This window comes from Condylura cristata, unplaced genomic scaffold (assembly GCF_000260355.1).
Source record: "Condylura cristata isolate star-nosed mole 26May11 unplaced genomic scaffold, ConCri1.0 scaffold00032, whole genome shotgun sequence".
Taxonomy (NCBI): Eukaryota; Metazoa; Chordata; class Mammalia; order Eulipotyphla; family Talpidae; genus Condylura; species Condylura cristata.
Window position 1 is genome coordinate 4,292,646 of NW_004567133.1, and position 16,719 is coordinate 4,309,364.

At 56.4% G+C, this 16,719-nt stretch overlaps 1 protein-coding gene across 1 annotated transcript; it reads left to right on the forward strand.

The window, feature by feature from the left end:
- The first annotated feature begins 4,585 nt into the window (after positions 1 to 4,585).
- On the forward strand, positions 4,586 to 16,507 carry ARPC1B (actin related protein 2/3 complex, subunit 1B, 41kDa). The gene is made up of 10 exons (XM_004691945.2): positions 4,586 to 4,687; positions 10,576 to 10,652; positions 11,393 to 11,497; positions 11,928 to 12,150; positions 12,532 to 12,639; positions 13,353 to 13,559; positions 13,637 to 13,712; positions 14,887 to 15,092; positions 15,816 to 15,906; positions 16,218 to 16,507. The coding sequence occupies exons 2-10, from the start codon at positions 10,589 to 10,591 to the stop codon at positions 16,254 to 16,256; spliced, it is 1,119 nt and encodes a 372-aa protein (XP_004692002.1). The 5' UTR covers positions 4,586 to 4,687; positions 10,576 to 10,588; the 3' UTR covers positions 16,257 to 16,507.
- The last annotated feature ends 212 nt before the right edge of the window (positions 16,508 to 16,719 follow it).

The window sequence follows — 16,719 nt, forward strand, 5'->3', positions numbered from 1 at the left end:
TTTTGGCATTGTTTCCTTGTGTGGTTTCTGATTTTAGTAGAAAAATATGGGTGTAAATTGTTTGTTAGACTAGTTAGTTTTTAGGGTAAAATTTTACATTTTTTGGCAATGTTTAACAAAGATCTGTTTACTGTATGTCATCTGTTAATATTGCAGTATTTCTACAAAGTAGGCATGCTGTTCCCGTTTTGCATGTGAAACAGCAGAGAAACCCACCTCCACCAAGTTGGAGGTCCCAAGAGGGGCCTGTTCAGAGACCCCCAAGGTCTGGCCCTACACCCTGTGCCCTCAGCAGGGGGAGCCCCCTGGCCCCATTGTACCCACACATGGTGTGTGCACAATTAGAAAAGGAGCTGGTTATAATTTTAGTTGAGAAATTACTGTACCCAAACTTAAGTTACTTTCATCATAATCAAACAAAGTTTGATGCTGTGGGACTGAGAATGTTAAAAGTTGCAAATATAAATGAATAGCAAAGTAGCTACAGAGCAGCCTTGATTATGGCCATGTCCTGGTCTCACTGGCCCCTAAGGACTTCAGCAGAGATTCAAGCTCAGCTGTGGTCATGGACACTGGTAACTGCTTCTCAAAGGACACCTTATCTGCGGAGTCACGGAAAGAATTACTGCTCTCTGGGAGAGAATTCTGGCAGCTGGGTTGCTAGCTGGGGGGGCCTGCCTCTTCCCTGTCTACTGGAGTATCCTCATCGACCCCAGTGGAGGAGCACCTTTGTGTATATGTGTTTGATCACTGCATCAGCAAGGCTATCATCACAGAGTAGATAAAAGCAGGCCAAAAAAAGGAATTTACTACAAGTTTCTGGTTTCATTAAATTGTGGTTTGGCCAGCAAGCCCAAAGGTTTTTAGAAAAACAGTATTTCATGAGAGAAAAGCTGAAATTGACTGACTGCCTCTAAGAATTTAATAGCCACAGAATTGTCTTTTTCTTTTTTAAACTTGGCTATTTCCTACCTGTGGGAGAAGGCCCATTCCAGTCACAGCTCCCTCCTCCTCCCTCCCGCCTTCGAGAGACAGATCTGAGAGACAGATCTGGACTGGGTCCACCATGACGCCTGATCTGTGAGGGTTCCCGGTGACTGCTGACTATACCAGGACCACTGGCCAAAACCCTTTAATTTGATGCTTTTGTGTCTGCTTACAGTTCTAACGAGTTAAATGACCTTAAGCAATATAGTTAATGTCTCTGAGTCATAGTGTCCGCACCTGATCTATTTCCTGGCTAGATAACAGGAAAGCCAGTTTGCTTTCAGGTATGGTCATGAAGGGCCCTATTAGAGGCCCTTAACAGTGAAGTAGGGTGGGAAGTAATGTGTAAAGGATTTTGCTAAACAAAAAATAAAAAATTAAGTTGTTTCCAGAACATTATGCTGAGAAAACTGGGAGCGGTCTCAGAACCATAAGTGCTTAGGCAGGACCTCCAGCTGACTCAGCAACCACACAGGTGGCTTAGTTCCTGTGAGTACCCAACTCTGAAGGCAATAATGTAAAGGCCCAGCATCCCCAGGTGCCTGCAATGCAGATGAGTCAAAAAAGCCTTCCGGTGGAGATTAATCAGATAAGTACATACATAGTTTATGTTATCTAAGTCCTGGTCTGTATAATTTAAATACCAGATGTGATGGGTAGAGTATTGCCTTTCCAAAGATGTCCATGTCCTAATCCCCAGAACCTACAAGGAGGTTTGCTGGGATGAGGCCTGGAGACTGACGCTAATTCAGATGGGCCAGGTGTAATCACAAGCCTCCTCCTAAGAGGGAGGCAGGAGGGGAAGCGGGAGATGTGACTGGAATTGCAGAATGGTACATTTCAAGGCAAGGCCAAGGGACGCTTGGCTGCCTTTCAGAGCTGGACAAGGCAGGGAAGTGACTTCTCCCTTACAGCCTTCAGAAGGAACATGCCCAGCCAACACCAAGGTAGCCCGCTGAGCCTGCAGACTGCTGACCTCCAGAACCGTAAGAGAGTAAGAACACTTGAGTTGCTTTAAGCCACTAAGTTTGTGGTAAGCGGCAGCAGCAGCAGCAGGAAACTGATACTCCAGGTCAATTTAGAAAAGGGAAGAAAGGACAGTCTGAAGCTGAGTTCCTCAAATTGAGGGTCAGCGTCCACTGCAATAATCATGTCTGGTATTTAAAAAAATAAAACTCGTCAACCAAAGTTGTTTTGCAAGTTTTGAGTACAATTTCATGGTGCTTGCGTTTTAGACAGACATGGGGGTGCATAGACGGTGGTAAAATATCACTGAGGTCATGATAAAAGTCCAGGAGCCACTAGCAGAGTTTGGCTTGAGACCGCTCATGAGGAGAGTGTTTTAGCCGTCGGAAGAGTGAGCTAGACCCCAGAAGGAGTGACAGATAGGCACTTACTGCTCCTCACTACAGCCCTGTAGGGTTGGAACTGTTTTAAAAATAACAAAGCAAGTCCAGAGAGGGAAGCACAGCTACCTAGCTTGGGAGCATGGCCTCAGAGTAAGCACTGAGCATGGCCCCTACTGGACAAGAGCGGAGTGGAGATGCCATCACCCAGTCACCCAAGGTCTGGCGCAAGGTGATGCCAGTGGAATTGATGAAATGGCAACCTCTGACACCTTTCATTGTAGGTCTGTCTCAGCTGAGCTGACACAAATCTGTGTGGCTTGGAAGGGGATGTGCAAACCTCACCCCCACCCCAACGTCCCCCAACTGTCCTCTGGGGCAGACCTGGGCGCATGTAATACTGAGCAAGTGTCCAAACTCCGCTGTGCCACCACAGCGGATCTACCTCTGCCCTGCAGGCTTTGGCCCCTTGTGTGTGTGGCTGTGGAAGGAGGCAGTTTCCCTGGTTTAGGTACACCTCACAGGCATCAGGTGCACTTCCTTGATCTCGGGGAGCTAGTGAAGGCCCCGATCTCGGGTGGGCATGTGCTGAAACAGAAGGGAAATCATGCTGGGTGCTGCTTCAATTTTTCCTGCTTTGCAGCCCACCACTTCCTTTGTCAGATGCCTGGAGCTTGGCTGCCATCTTGTGACCAGGAGGCAGTAAGGCCAAGGCTGTCAGGAAGGAACCAGAAGAAGCTTGATGACCTAGAGCTATTTTTCCTCCAAGTCTGCCAACCCGGAAGAATCAGACAGCAGTTTTTGGAAACCTGAGAGGGCAAAAAAAGGGGAGATGGTAGCCACTTCATCCCGGGGTATATGGGGTGGGGGTGGGAGGTCGATTCCAGGAAGAAAGCCCTGCACATTCTCAGAACTCCAAGTGAAATTCTCCACCCCCAAGCTCCCCTCAGCTAAGGAGTTGCTTTGCTTAATACTCAGAAACCTTTGTCCCCTAAGGAAGGCATCACATCGTTTCCCAGTATGAGGTGTACTTTCCCATCCACTGGGGCTTCCCACCATCACAGGCCTAGGAGGTGGTTCTGCTGTTCCCCACGGGAAGAAGGTGGCCCATATAGTCCATCTGAAACTGGTTCTGATGAGATTCCATCACCTGGATGTGCCAAGGCTGGAGGGAGGGCCCTGATAACAGCCCCTCAGTGTCTCCTTGGGCCAAGACGGTGCAGAGTCACACAAATATTAGTTAAAGCTATTTACTCACCCCTTACTCTTCCCAACCACCCCACGGGGATAGAACTCAGGGTAGTGGGAGCTGGAGCTTGTGAGCACATGATCCTGTTGGGAACCCAGGGGACAGAAGCCTGTAAGGGGGAGGGGGCTGGCGACAACGTGTCCTAAGAAATGGCCACATCCTGAAAGATAAACCTGTTGGCCAGGGAGCCACAGTGTGGGCAAAGTGTTTAGGCAGAAGAAACAGCAGGTATTCAAGCCCGCAGACCTGACAAGGTGGGGAGTCTGGGGTGGGACCTCAGGTCTCCAGGAGGCCCCCCACCCCCATCAGCTGCTGCTTAGTGCCTGGTTGATGGGTGAGGTGAATCCCAGGGAGAAGGATTTGGCAGAGTGAGGGTGGAGGGTGCCAGGCCACCTGGCCACATCTGCACGGGCCACACCTGCAGAGCGTAGGAATGAAAAGACCCTAAGGACCACCTGAGCAAGATCCAAACAAGCCCCAAATAAAGGAGTGAAGGAGGGCAGGGGAATAGAGGGGCGAGTGGTCACACAGGGCTGGGGCCTGCAGCCAGTTTTCAGTGAGACACGGAAAGCACAGAGGTGTGGGAGGTAGGAAGGGGCTGGCTGCCTGGCCTGGTCTCGCCTTCCCAGCCCCCTCCCCGCGCAGGCCAACAGGCCAACACTTTTTTTTTGGCGCCAGGCGGGACATTGCCAGTGATGTCCCGGCCGGCGGACGAGGTCTGAAGTTTGCCAGTGGCTGGGTCTCCGACGCCGTGCGAACGCGAGCCCGCACCCCCACGTTCCACCCGCGCCGCTGGACACCGGCTCCCACCCAGCTACTGCCCGGGACCTTCCAGAGCCTCCGTCTCCTCATCCATCAAGTGCAGAGGGGCAGTCGCGGAGCATTTCCGACAGCCCGGGCTCGGCGGGACCACCGCCCGGGAGCCCCCGGAGGCTGAGGGTGGGCGGGGCCTCGGCTGAGCCGTCGGTCTCCGCCCCCGCCCCCGGGGGCTGAGGCGCGGAGGCCCCGCCCCCCGCCCACGAGGAAGTGGCTGCCACTCGGCGCGGGGGCCCAGAGCCGGTTCGGCGCGTCGACTGCCCAGAGTCCGCGACCGGGGCGCTGGAAGGTGAGGGGGCGCAGGGGGCCAGGAGGTGGGGAGCCGGAGAGGGGCCACTTGGAGGTGCGGGAGTGTAGGGCGGGGGACGCGGAGATGAGAAGGGCTCGGGGAGGGGGCGTCTGGAGGTGAGGGGACATTGGGGGGCTGCATGCATGCAGGTGGGGAGGATGCGGGGTTCTTGACAGGAGATGAGGCGGTCACGGGGAGAAAGTGCCCGGCGGAGAAGGGGCGCTCAGAGTTGAAAGTGCCTGGTGGTGCGGGGGAAGAGCCGGAGAGCGCGCTTGCGAGTGGGACGGAGGGCCCCCCAGGAGGTGAGGGAGCGTGCGGGGAGGCGCCCAGAGGTGAAGGCTGAAGGGTGATGCGGAGATTGGGGGTGCGGGTGGAGGGCCGGTCTGAGTGTGGGTGCTGCCTCCGGGCGAGGGAAACAGGACTCCCAGTCTCGACCCGCGTGACCCCTCCCCTGGCTTCTCTCCTCCGGACTCTGCCCCATGGTCGATGGCCCCCGTTATTTTGGGCTGGTGACCCCTGTTCTCTCGGACCAAGAGGACTCCACGCCCAGTCACTTCCCCTCCATCCCCCAGGCTTCCGGGTTGCTCGGGCCGGGAAATGAGCTGGCGCCCCCGCCCCGCCCCTCCCTGGACTGGAGTGGGGGCCCACCTCCTCCAGCCCGCCGGGGCCGGCTCCCTGAGGGCCGGTACCGGGGACCCTCAGGCCCATCTGAGCTCGGCGCCGGACTCCAGCAGATCCTCGTAGTCCCTCCTCTGCCAGCAGCGAGGGGAGTGCGACCTGGACAGCCGCCCAGGGCGGGGCAGGGCGGTAAAACAGTAGTAATTAGCATAAAAGTCAGGAGCCTGCCTGGTGCGGTCCGGAGGCTGGGCTGGAGGCGCCCTGGGGCATTCCAGGCTGCCCGGGGCCTCTGCTTGGCCAGCTGGGCTGCCCCATCACCTTTGAGTCCTCCTGGATCTAGGTGAGAGTGCCAGCCTCTTCCTTCAGGGACACCAAACCTTAGCCAGACACCTAACCCCAGGCCTCAATTTTGCTTATCTGGAAAATGGGAACCTGTCAGGCAGAAGCTTGCTTGTGATAAAGTGTAATACAACCTGGCTGAGCGCCAGGGAGGCAGCATGCTGGTGTGCTGGTCTTAACTATCTTCGCCATTATATGGCCTGCCCCTACTTATCAGTGTCTGCCCAGGTCAGCCTAAGCTGACCTCTGGGATTTGGGGTCAGAACCCCAAGCTGTGTAGTTAGAAACTGATTTTGGAGCAAGTCTCTGCTCTTCCCCTCTATACAAAACGAAGGTTTAAAGAGAAACCCCCAAGGTAAAAAACTTCTTAGGGTTGCTTTAGAGTGGAAAGAATGTATGTCAGAGGGCTGGGTGGACCCTGAGCATTTAAAGATGCCAGTTCCATAGGGTACTCCAAGCCTAGATTTAAAAGTTGAAAAAATAAAGACGCCATTTATAGTTGGTTATATATATGTTTTTTATACATGATCTACATAGGTCTTTTCTAGTAGTTAAATAGCATCCCAATGTGTTAGTTAGTATCACTTACAGTTCCATATTTGTAGTTACCCGGGTTTTTCCACTGTTACCATTATAAATAGGGTCATTATGAGCATGTTTGCCATTATAAAAGGGAACTTACTCTATCAAAGAGTGTTAACAATTTTCAAGTTCTTGTTCATTCTGTTCAGTTTGAGTTATTGAATTGAGTGTTATCATACGGCTCTTCAGAAAGGTTGGACAAGTGAGTGACAAATGAGGATTTCTCTGCAGCCCTGCCAGCATTGAGTTTTATGTGTTTGGGGGCTTTGTTTGGTTTGGATCACTTTAATTGCTGCTTTCTGGTGCTTGTGATTGTTTTTGTTTGTGTTTCTTGACTTTGCTCTTCAGTCTAGAGCAGACTGAGCAGCTGAGAGAGGAGAGTAAAGGAGGAGGGTGGCGAGAGCTGCAACAGGAAGTTGAGTAACCGCTTAGCACCAGTGCAAAATGGCTCGCTGGCAGCTCCCTCACGCCTCTGAGCTGGGTGGGGACTTCCCTGAGTGCCTGCAGATCCCAGATCCTAGCTCCGGCAGCTCCTGCTTGGTTTAGTCTCAAACACAGCCAAACCTCTGAATCTGGAGGGGCCCAGCATAGCTTCTCTGAAAGCAAAAAGGAGCTTCCCCTGTGCCTGCCTCTGCTCAGCCTTTTCTAGCTGAGAGGAAAGCACTGGCTGTCTTGAGGGGAAGGATCACAATTTGAAGCCAGCACCTTAAGGAAGAAGCACTGAGACCCAACACCCCAGCAGCCCAAGGCTGGGGTGCTGGGGGCAGCGACAGCTAGACATGGACTCCTTCCAATGCCTGCTGTCCCTAGAACACCCCTCCCATTTTCCTCTACAGTCAAATAGACCCATGGTGCTTGCTCACTGGACCATGGTGGATCCCAGAGGCCATGACCTCCCTCAAGCAGGAGCCTGAGGCAAAGCAGCTGCCCTCAGCTGGATGGTTGGGGGCACTCCCCTCCCTCCCCCTTGGTAGGGTAGAGGTTTTCCTGGGAATGATTAAGTAAAGAGTTACCCTAGCTGGAAAGGTTGCTTTCCTGGTCTGACCACACAGAAGAATCCAAAGACTCCCTAGTTAGAAGGCTGGAGCCCCAGGCCACAGGGGCTAGAGAAACCAAACCCTCTGACCTCCCACTTCCTCGTTACAGTGTGGGGGATGGGGAGTCATCGCTCAGGCCTGACTGGTTTAAGATTCTTTGCAGAAGTTGTAAAAAAGAAGAAATGTATATTCCTCTCTCCCACTATCGACACCCCTCTCTCTGCCTTTTAAGGTTTTGGTTCAGTGAACTATCAATAGAAAGCATCTGTCTAAATCATACTAAAGTGTGATTGGCTGATAGGTGTGGTCTGACCACTCTCCCCTGCCTGTCACACTACACCTGTGACCATCTTTACCAGCCACTTCCTCCCCACTCCTTGAGAACTTCTGGGTCCCAGGAAGCAACTATCAGGGCTCCCCAGAGCCTCCCAGCTACATAACTTGCTAGTATGGATCTGTTATCCTTGACCTAGTCAGCCTCCCCATCTTCAGAGCCAGGCAGACTGTTACTGCCCGGGCCCCCTCTTTGGACACTCTTACCAAGACTCCAAAGGGACAAAGGTGTCTGACCACATGATATGAGATATCTTTAACAGTTGGAGCTAGGAAGTTGGGGTGTGCTGACCAGTTCTGGAATCTGGGAACTCCAGGGGCTCAGCTTCTTCCTTCTGGACCACTTGAGCTATTGGTGGGGTGATTGGCCTCAGCTGGAGTCCTGGGACAAACAGCAGGGATTTGGCTTCTGGCCTGAGGCCTGCTTCTGCCCCTGCCCCTGTGGTGACCCTGGGGCATGTGGGAGGACGATGAGTGCCAGACAGGCCTGATAGTCCTCCTCCCGCGTCTTGTTGCCTGTGCTGTGGACAGTGATGACCCTCTGCCCAGCCAAACTGGACACCAGCACCAGTACAAGATGCACTGGGAAAGTCCCCCCAGGCTGCTGACCTGGCTATGGGTGCTGATGTGCCACTTCCGGGGCCTTTGCCATACACAAAGAGGCCTTAAAAGGCAGTCGTGGGGGGAGCATGCGAGGTTGAACGTGCATGTGTGGAGGTATGTGGAGGCCAACATGTACGAACGTGTGTGTGAGGGTGTGTGCAAGACACAGGGAATAGTGTGCTGGGTTGAACAAATGTGAGTGAGTGAGTGCGTGTGCAGGATAACTATGCATGAGTGTGTGACCTGTGTGTGGGCTTCCCGTGTGTCCACCTCAGCTAGTGCTGTCTGAGGACCCTCTTGGTGTCCAGCTCTAGAAATAGAGGAGCAGGTGCAGTCTCTGTACAGGTGTGTCTGTTCCTGTACCACCCTAGAAACTCCCCAGGATTTCCGCTGTGAATAAAAGCAGGTGGTTTGTACCTCGGGTGAGTGTGAGTGGGCAGGACCCATAGGTGGTGAGCTGGGGCAGAAGCCAGGCCCGGGTGATGAGTGGTGCCCCCTTGGACATGCCTACCCCTAGGCCCCGGATTCGCTTGCTGAATTTTGGGGCTACACTACAGCCTGGTCCTGTTGCTCCCTTGTGACTGGGCCTGAACTCAGGGCTGTACCTTCCCTACAGCAGCCCTGCTGGTCCTAGCTGAAGGAGGAGAGGCGCCCCAGAAGCCCAGCAGGGCCCTGCAGGCAGCTGTGTGGGTGAGCTCAGTCCAAATAGGCAGTGACAGGTCACCCCCCACACACACACTTCACAGGGCAGACAGGGTCAGGCCCTGTGCGGAGAAAAGCTGGGGAAAGGCAGCCAAGTTCCTGGTGACTCCCGTGGGGGACTGTGTGACCCTGACTTCCCCTTGCCGACCTCCTGCTTCCCTGTCTGTCTTGGGGACTGTGGCAGCTGAGCATTAAAACAAGAATACAGTGTGTTCTGAACCGGCAAGTAAGGAGCATTCTGGGAATGTGGGTGGGTGTCTGTTTTAATTTTTAAGTAGAGAACTTACTCTGCGGGGCACTAATGGCAGTAAGAAACTCTGCTCATCAAATATTTATTGAGCATCTATTATATGCTGAGTATTTCGGCACCAAGATGGAAATGTGAACAAGACAGTCACAAAGGCCTGTCCACTGTGCTAGTTACAGCCCAGCAGGGGGAGGAGGGCAGCAGGCAGAGACTGAGAGCCATGGGAGAGCGATGACCTTCAGTGGAGAAAATGGGCAGGGAGCGGGGAGTCCGGGAGGGCAGGAGGCTGCTGCGTCACACCAGGTCAGGAAGGGTCTCCTCGGGAAGGTGGTGTCTGCACAGAGGTGCCAGGGACCTCCACACTCCGGGGAACAGCCCGTGTGAAGGCCTGGGCTAGCCGGGGGACTCCTATATGGCCGTGAAGGCTGGGCCGGTCACATCCGTGTGGGCTAAGACCTGCCTTTCAGTGCCCCCTACCAAGAGCCAGACATGCATGCCAGAGATGAGCAAGCAGGCAGATGTGGACAGGGCTGACCAGAGCCGGTTTCCTGCAGGGGAACAGCCTTTATGAAAGCCAGGGTGTCTGGCGTCCTCCAGGCACAGAGGCTCTGCACACAGGACAGGCAGGGCCATGGACGGCCAGGGAGGAAGGAGGTGGCCGAGGGGGGGTTGCTGGGAGGTTCCTGGGGCAGAAATGAGCAGAGCTGGGTGTCAGAGGTGAGGGTGAAGGGAGGTTGCTGTGCCCCTTTGTGGTGTGTGCCCTGCTCCTCCCGAGGCCCAGGGCTCCTGAAGGGCAAGCTGACTGGAGGGCGCCCTCTCTGGGGAGGTAGAGTAAAAGCAGCTCCCTGCCAGGGCTGCCCCTTCAGGGGAGGGCCTAGTCCTAGGGCTGCCCTCCACACCCTCTTCACCCCCATGGCCAGGCTGCCGTCTTGGGCCCCCCAAGATGCCACCACCCAGGCCAGGCCTGGTCCTGCATTTGCTCCAAGTGAGCAGAAAGTGGGTTTTCTGGCCAAGCATGACAGGCATCTATCTGTCCACCCGGGCCCTGACCCACAGGCCTGCCCCTGGCCACCCAACCTTGGGGCACAGAGCGTGGACCTGCTGTGTGCTGGGCACTGCCCTCGGTCTCAGTGTTTTATTTCATCCTTCCTGCATGCTTGGAGGAGGGGTGGCTTTACTTTGAGGAAACTGAGGCACAGCTGTGATGGTCTGCCTGATGCAAGGTGCTATCACACCTCCTCACCTTCAGCGCCCGTCCCAACCCACCCTGGAGCCTCAGAGACATCCTGGGAGCTGAGGGAAACCGGTCCCCAGCAGGAAGCAGGGTGCCGGACCAGTGAGGAGGCTGGGCGGCCTCTGCTGTCCTCCCTCAAGATTGGCTGGGGCAGGGGCAGGGCTGACTGGGTCTGGCCCTTTCTTGGACACAGGAACCAAGCGACCATGGCCTACCACAGCTTCCTGGTGGAGCCCATCAGCTGCCACGCCTGGAACAAGGACCGCACCCGTGAGTGCTCACGGCCTGGACCATGCGGTGGGAGGGCGCGGGCCCAGGGCACGCACAGGTGACGAAGCAGTGGGCGTCTGGTGGGCTCTGTGAGGGCTGGCCGAACCCCCCTTCACCGGGGTCCCCACTGTTCAGGGAGCAATGGATGAGCAAGCAGAGGTAGCCGGGAGGACTGGACTGGGCCTCGCAGAGGAGAGGTGAACACAGGGCCTTTTGGGCCTGGGTCAGGGGAGAATGCAACTGCCCGCTGCTCTCAGGGGTCACAGCTGGGGGTGAGAAGCAGAGACAAGCAGCAATGGCAGGTGGTGGGATGAGCTGTGGGGAGAGATACATGGGATAAGGAGAGAGCCACATGGAGGCCCTGCTTTGAAAAGATGGGGGGGCTTGCAGAGGCGAGGAGGCGCGTTGCACAGACCCAGGGAGGTGAGGGCTGAGCACCAAGGAGACCCTGGCTGTAGCAGGGAGCAGAGGGCAGCAGTGGGGGATGGGAAGCGCTGCCAGGGGTCACCGAGCTAGGGGTGTCTGGGGTGTAGGTGTAGGTTAGGGGTGCTGCCACCCCTGGGGAAGCGTCACAGGGCCTGAGGACTTCATGGGACTGAGGAGCGATTGAGTTGCTAGGAGGAGACACTGCCCAGCTGGCCTGTGGGGGGCATTCCTGGTAGGAAAGGGGGAGCATTCCTGGTAGGAAAGGGGGAGCCTGCATGTCCCCACCCACTCTGCACCCCTCCTGACTCCTGCAGAAATTGCCATCTGCCCTAACAACCATGAGGTGCACATCTATGAGAAGAGTGGGGCCAAGTGGACCAAGGTGCACGAGCTTAAGGAGCACAACGGACAGGTGACAGGTGGGTTGAGCTGACTGGATCCCAGGGGGGTGATGGGGGGCTGGCCAGGGTCATCACTCATTCGCTGTATTAAGTATGACAGCTTGGTGGCAAGTAACAAGCCCCTGAGTCACGGTGGCTGAAGTTAAAAGGGGTTTTGTTGGTTCGTGTTACCAAAGGACCTCGTCAGTCCGTGGCCTCCTGAAGGCCTGACTCAGCAGCACAGCCTTCTCCAGGGCTGGGTGTCTTCTGGCTCCTGGCTCTGCCTTCCAGCATGTTTGCTGTCAGGAGAATTGGAGCCTCTCCCCAGTAAGCGCTAGTAGCACCCCCTCGGCCACCCCCAGACATCAGCTCTTGGCACCAAGTGTGCTTCCTGCACAACATGGTCCGGTCACAGAGGCCGTGGCGCTCCCTTACCTGGTGGCTTCAGCCCAGTGTCCTCCTCCCTCAGGCATCGACTGGGCCCCCGAGAGTAACCGCATTGTAACGTGCGGCACTGACCGCAACGCCTATGTGTGGACGCTGAAGGGCCACACGTGGAAGCCCACGCTGGTCATCCTGCGGATCAACCGGGCTGCGCGCTGTGTGCGCTGGGCCCCCCAGGAAAATAAGTTCGCGGTGGGCAGCGGCTCCCGTGTCATCTCCATCTGCTACTTCGAGCAGGAGAATGACTGGTGGGTGCCGGCGGGCCAGGGTGGACTGGGAGGCACCCGGGGCGGCAGGACAACAGGCAGCGCGTCTGGAGTGCCCCAGAAAGCCCAGGATGGGGTGTCGGAGCCTGGAGAGGTCGGGGCAAAGGGCTTCCACGGCCCCTTCTCCGCAGAGGCCAGACAGGAGCTCGGGAGTCCAAATGCAGGCATGGCTGTGTGTGGCTGTGACGTCAGCCCTCACTGCGCCTGCCTGGGGTTGTATGGCGTGTGAAAGGGCCCGGGGGACAGAGTTCTTCCCAAAGGGGACAGTAGGAACCGGGAGCCCCGGGGGCAGACCCTGGTGCTGGTGCCACGGGGGCCCACCTACCTGGCCTTCTGGCCTCACCTGTCTGGGGCTCTGTGCAGGTGGGTGTGCAAGCACATCAAGAAGCCCATTCGCTCCACTGTGCTCAGCTTGGACTGGCACCCCAACAACGTGCTCCTGGCCGCCGGCTCCTGTGACTTCAAGTGCAGGTGAGAGCGGGCTCTGACGGCAACATCTGGACATGGATTGGAGGGCACCCCGACCTGGAAGCACCACACCCCACCTTCCAGGCCGGGTCCAGACATGCTCTGCTGCCAGCAGGGTGACCTGGGGTGTCAGTCAAGCGTCTGCGAGGTTTTGCTCTGAAGGTTCAGAGTCCTAGCAGGACACATAGCTGCCAGGTCTCACGTCAGCAAACTTTCTTTCCTAGGCCTTCCTCTCCTGCCTCTTGGAATCCCCACCCCATCAGTTTCCTGGCTTGTCTGAAGGGAAATGAGTGGTGTACTTTTTCATACTAAGGTGTAAAGGATTGATAAGCTGGGATAAAACTTGTCTCATGCTATAAAGGCCTAAAATGCCATCTGCTGTTTTTTCACTTCTGGGTCCAGGATCCCTGAGTCTCCCCAGGCAGACCACCTGAGTCTCTGTGTCTCCACCTGGGAAGTGGGCAGGGGAGGGGAAGGTGTGGTCAGCCCTCAGATGACATCCCCGGGGGTCCTAGGTCTGGGAGCTAGAGACCTCCTGGCCCCACTACCTTGGACGTAAAGGGCACTGACGCACAGGCCATGCAGAGCTGACTGGCACCCGAGCTCCTGGCCGGCTGCAGGTGCTGGCGAGGCTGCCTTCCCAGGCCGGGGCGGGCGGAGTCCCACTGCAGCCCCGCCAAGCCCCCTTGCCGTTCCTGTCTTGCCTCTCCCGGCAGGATCTTCTCAGCCTACATCAAGGAGGTGGAAGAGCGGCCAGCTCCCACCCCGTGGGGCTCCAAGATGCCCTTCGGGGAGCTGATGTTTGAGTCGAGCAGCAGCTGCGGCTGGGTGCATGGCGTCTGCTTCTCAGCCAGCGGCAGCCGCATGGCCTGGGTGAGCCACGACAGCACCGTGTGCCTGGCTGATGCTGACAAGAAGATGGCGTGAGTGCTGGCCACCAGACTGGGGGGCAGCCAGGCACAGGGCAGGACAGTGCGGCAGACGTCTCTCTCTTTCTCAGTGTCGCGACTCTGGCCTCCGAAACACTGCCGCTGCTGGCACTCACCTTCATCACAGAGAACAGTCTGGTGGCAGCGGTAAGTGGGGCTTGGGGGTGCAGTGGCCAGTTGGAACAGGTGTCCCAGTAAGCCCAGATAACTCTTCTCTGGCCTCCTCCACCGCCCCCTTCCCTTCATCCATCTGCCCATCCAAGCATCCACATGGATTAGAATAGGTTGGGTTAGGCTGCAGGAACCAACACCCCCGTCCAATTGCAGTGGCTTAACAGAGTCACGAGGTTCAATTAAATGCCCTGGCGGGTGTTGAGGGGGCTCTGCTCAGTGTACATGGAGGCTTTGTCTCCAGCATCCTCCCTCACCCCCCTGAATGGAGAAGGTTCAAGAAGCCAGAGTCAGCCCTGAGGACTAACATCTTTTCTTTTTCTATTTACTTATGCACACAAGAACTGGCTATAGGCCAGAGTTGCAGGGAGTGAGAGGATTCACCAGAGACAGACTGGGGAGTAGAGCAGGCAGTTGTACTGTAATACACAGCTGAGGAAGCAGCAGGTGAGACAGGAGAGGTCTGCTGCGCCATGTGGGTCAGCTCCCTGGCTGGGGATCGAACTCAAGCTGCAGTGGCTGCAGCAGCTTGAGAGCACTGAGACAAAACCCCTGTGCCTCCAGGGAGGCCTAATGTTCCTACTGACATTTGGTTGGCTACTGCAAACGACACCACCACACCTAACTCAGGGTGTGCACTTGAGGGGGTTTGGGGGTTTGCAGTTGTACTGTGTGCCCTGAAAGAGTTCTTCTCTACCTTCCCTCTGCCCACTTAGCTGTCAGTTTCTTTTCGCCCTTCTACAATTGTAGCAGGAGTCCCCAGAGATGATGGGCCTGCCTTATCTAGAGAAGCATCCAATTGTGTGGTCTCTGAGTAGATGTAGCAGGCTGGGCAGACAGAAGGCCCCTGGGCTCCCGGGAAGTCCAAGACAAACTGTCACAACTATTTTGGGTCACAACTATTTTGGGCTTGCTAGGGTTTGGGTTGGGGTCAGGCAACAGCCCTCAGATGCTTCCCCCAACATCCGGTCCCCATATACCTGAAATCTGTTGCCTTTTCTGCGCGTGCCTGTGTCCCCAATAAGTCCTCCCAAACCCTGAGTCTGGCCTGAGCCCCTTGGCTTCCCACCCTCCAGCCTTGGTATCCCTGTGCAAAAAAGGTGCCCCTGCGGCTGCCCTCAGGGACACCATGGCACCCTGGTCTTTGCAGGGTCACGACTGCTTTCCAGTGCTGTTCACCTATGACGGAGCCGCGGGAGCACTGAGCTTTGGCGGGCGGCTGGACGTGCCCAAGCAAAGCTCACAGCGAGGCTTGACGGCCCGTGAGCGCTTCCAGAACCTGGACAAGAAGGCGAGCTCGGAGGGCAGCGGGGCGGTAGGCTCGGGCCTGGACTCGCTGCACAAGAACAGTGTCAGGTGAGAGCGCGGTGGTCTCCTCATCCCAGCAGCACCCAGGGTGCTGGTCTGGATTTAGGAAGCAGGTACATCTCTCAGTGGCCAAAAAAAGCATCGGGTGGGAGCAGAGCTCAGCATTTTTAGGGCCTGGCTGTGGTAGGGGTGGGGCCTCCGGTTCCCTGGCCAGGACCCCACTGAAGTGGGCCCAGTGCTAGACCCCGGTGAGGTGGGGCTGGAACGGAGGGTCCTGCTGAGGAGCCAGGCTGGTGGAGGGAGACACCTGCCAAAACCCCCATAACCTGCCAGCCACAGGGGTGGGCCCCACAGGGAGTCAGAAGTGTGGCCAGACTTCTGACAGAGCCCTCACTGGTTAAACCCTCCTGCAGCCACCTGGCCCCAGGTCATCTTCAGACTAAGCACCTTCCCTTGGCTTTAAGGTGCTTCACAACCAGCCCCGCATCCTCCCTGCCCCATCTTGTCTGCCAGCCAGTCACTGTACAGTGCACATGCGTGCGGGCCCCTCCCTCCTTGCCCAGGCCTTTGAGTCTGTTTGCATTTGCTGGGGCTGCCCTTTGCTCCTTGCACGCTGCTGGCCCTAAAGCTAGCTCCTGAGCCCTGTCCTCTGACACCTCATAGCCATCTCCCAAGTGGTCCCTGCATGTTTGGGAGCCCCCGGAGGGCAGGGTGTCCCTGAGTCTAGCACAGGCATTGGCTGTGACCTGAAAAGCCCCCTTTTCTCTGCAGCCAGATCTCGGTGCTCAGTGGGGGGAAGGCCAAATGCTCCCAGTTCTGCACCACGGGTATGGACGGCGGCATGAGCATCTGGGATGTGAAGGTAAGGCTGACGCCAGCCAGTTCTCCATTAGGCCCCGGGGCCCTTCGGCACAACTGCTGTCCCAGGCAGGGGTCTGGCTGCCCCCATCCTTCATTGCTGTGAGAGGGACACTTGATGGGAGTGAGAGGCACCCTCTGGAGGGCACATGCTTTTGGGTTGGGATTCAGACCCAGCTCTGCCCGAGTCCAAACACCAGGTTCTGTCCTCTGGGATGGGCTGGGGTAAGGGGGTTTGGGGGGCCTGAAAAGTCAGGGTCTTGGGTGTGCAGGACAGCTAAGAAACAGCCTCTCTGGCCTGTTCTCTTCTTCCAGAGCTTGGAATCAGCCTTGAAGGACCTGAAGATCAAATGACCTGTGAGGAGCATGTGGCCCTCACCCCAGCTGCCAGGGGAGGGGCCAGGAAGCTAAGGTTTGCTCTGCCAGATGTCTCTGGGGCCCCCACAGGGGCTGCTTCTTCAGGAGCTTTTCTTACCCATTGAAGGAATAGGTGCCCTTTTACTTTTTAAAAAATGCTTTCATTTATTGTCAAAAACTGTCTCCAAAGCACTCTGCTGGTCATGAACTGCTTCAGAATGTACTGGCAATAAAACTGCATCGACACATGTGCTTGCCTGTGTGTTCAGGAAGATCGTTTTCTAAGTGATCCTTAAACCGAGGGGGCCACCCCAAAATGGCTTTCCCCCTTCCCTCTGCAGCACAGCCTGAGGGCTGCCGGGCCCAGGTGTCTGCTCTCACTCGGCGGTCAGACCCGCAGCTGCCATCCGGTCTGGCTCCAGGCTTGAGTGGAACCTATTCATGTAGTCACGGTTTATCT

Excerpts from the sequence above, each read along its gene's own strand:
- ARPC1B (XM_004691945.2), top strand. The coding sequence starts at position 10,589 with ATGGCCTACCACAGCTTCCTGGTGGAGCCCATCAGCTGCCACGCCTGG. Across the intron at positions 12,640-13,352 it reads TCCTGTGACTTCAAGTGCAG|GATCTTCTCAGCCTACATCA; the intron begins GTGAGAGCGGGC and ends CTCTCCCGGCAG. Across the intron at positions 15,093-15,815 it reads CTGCACAAGAACAGTGTCAG|CCAGATCTCGGTGCTCAGTG; the intron begins GTGAGAGCGCGG and ends TTTTCTCTGCAG.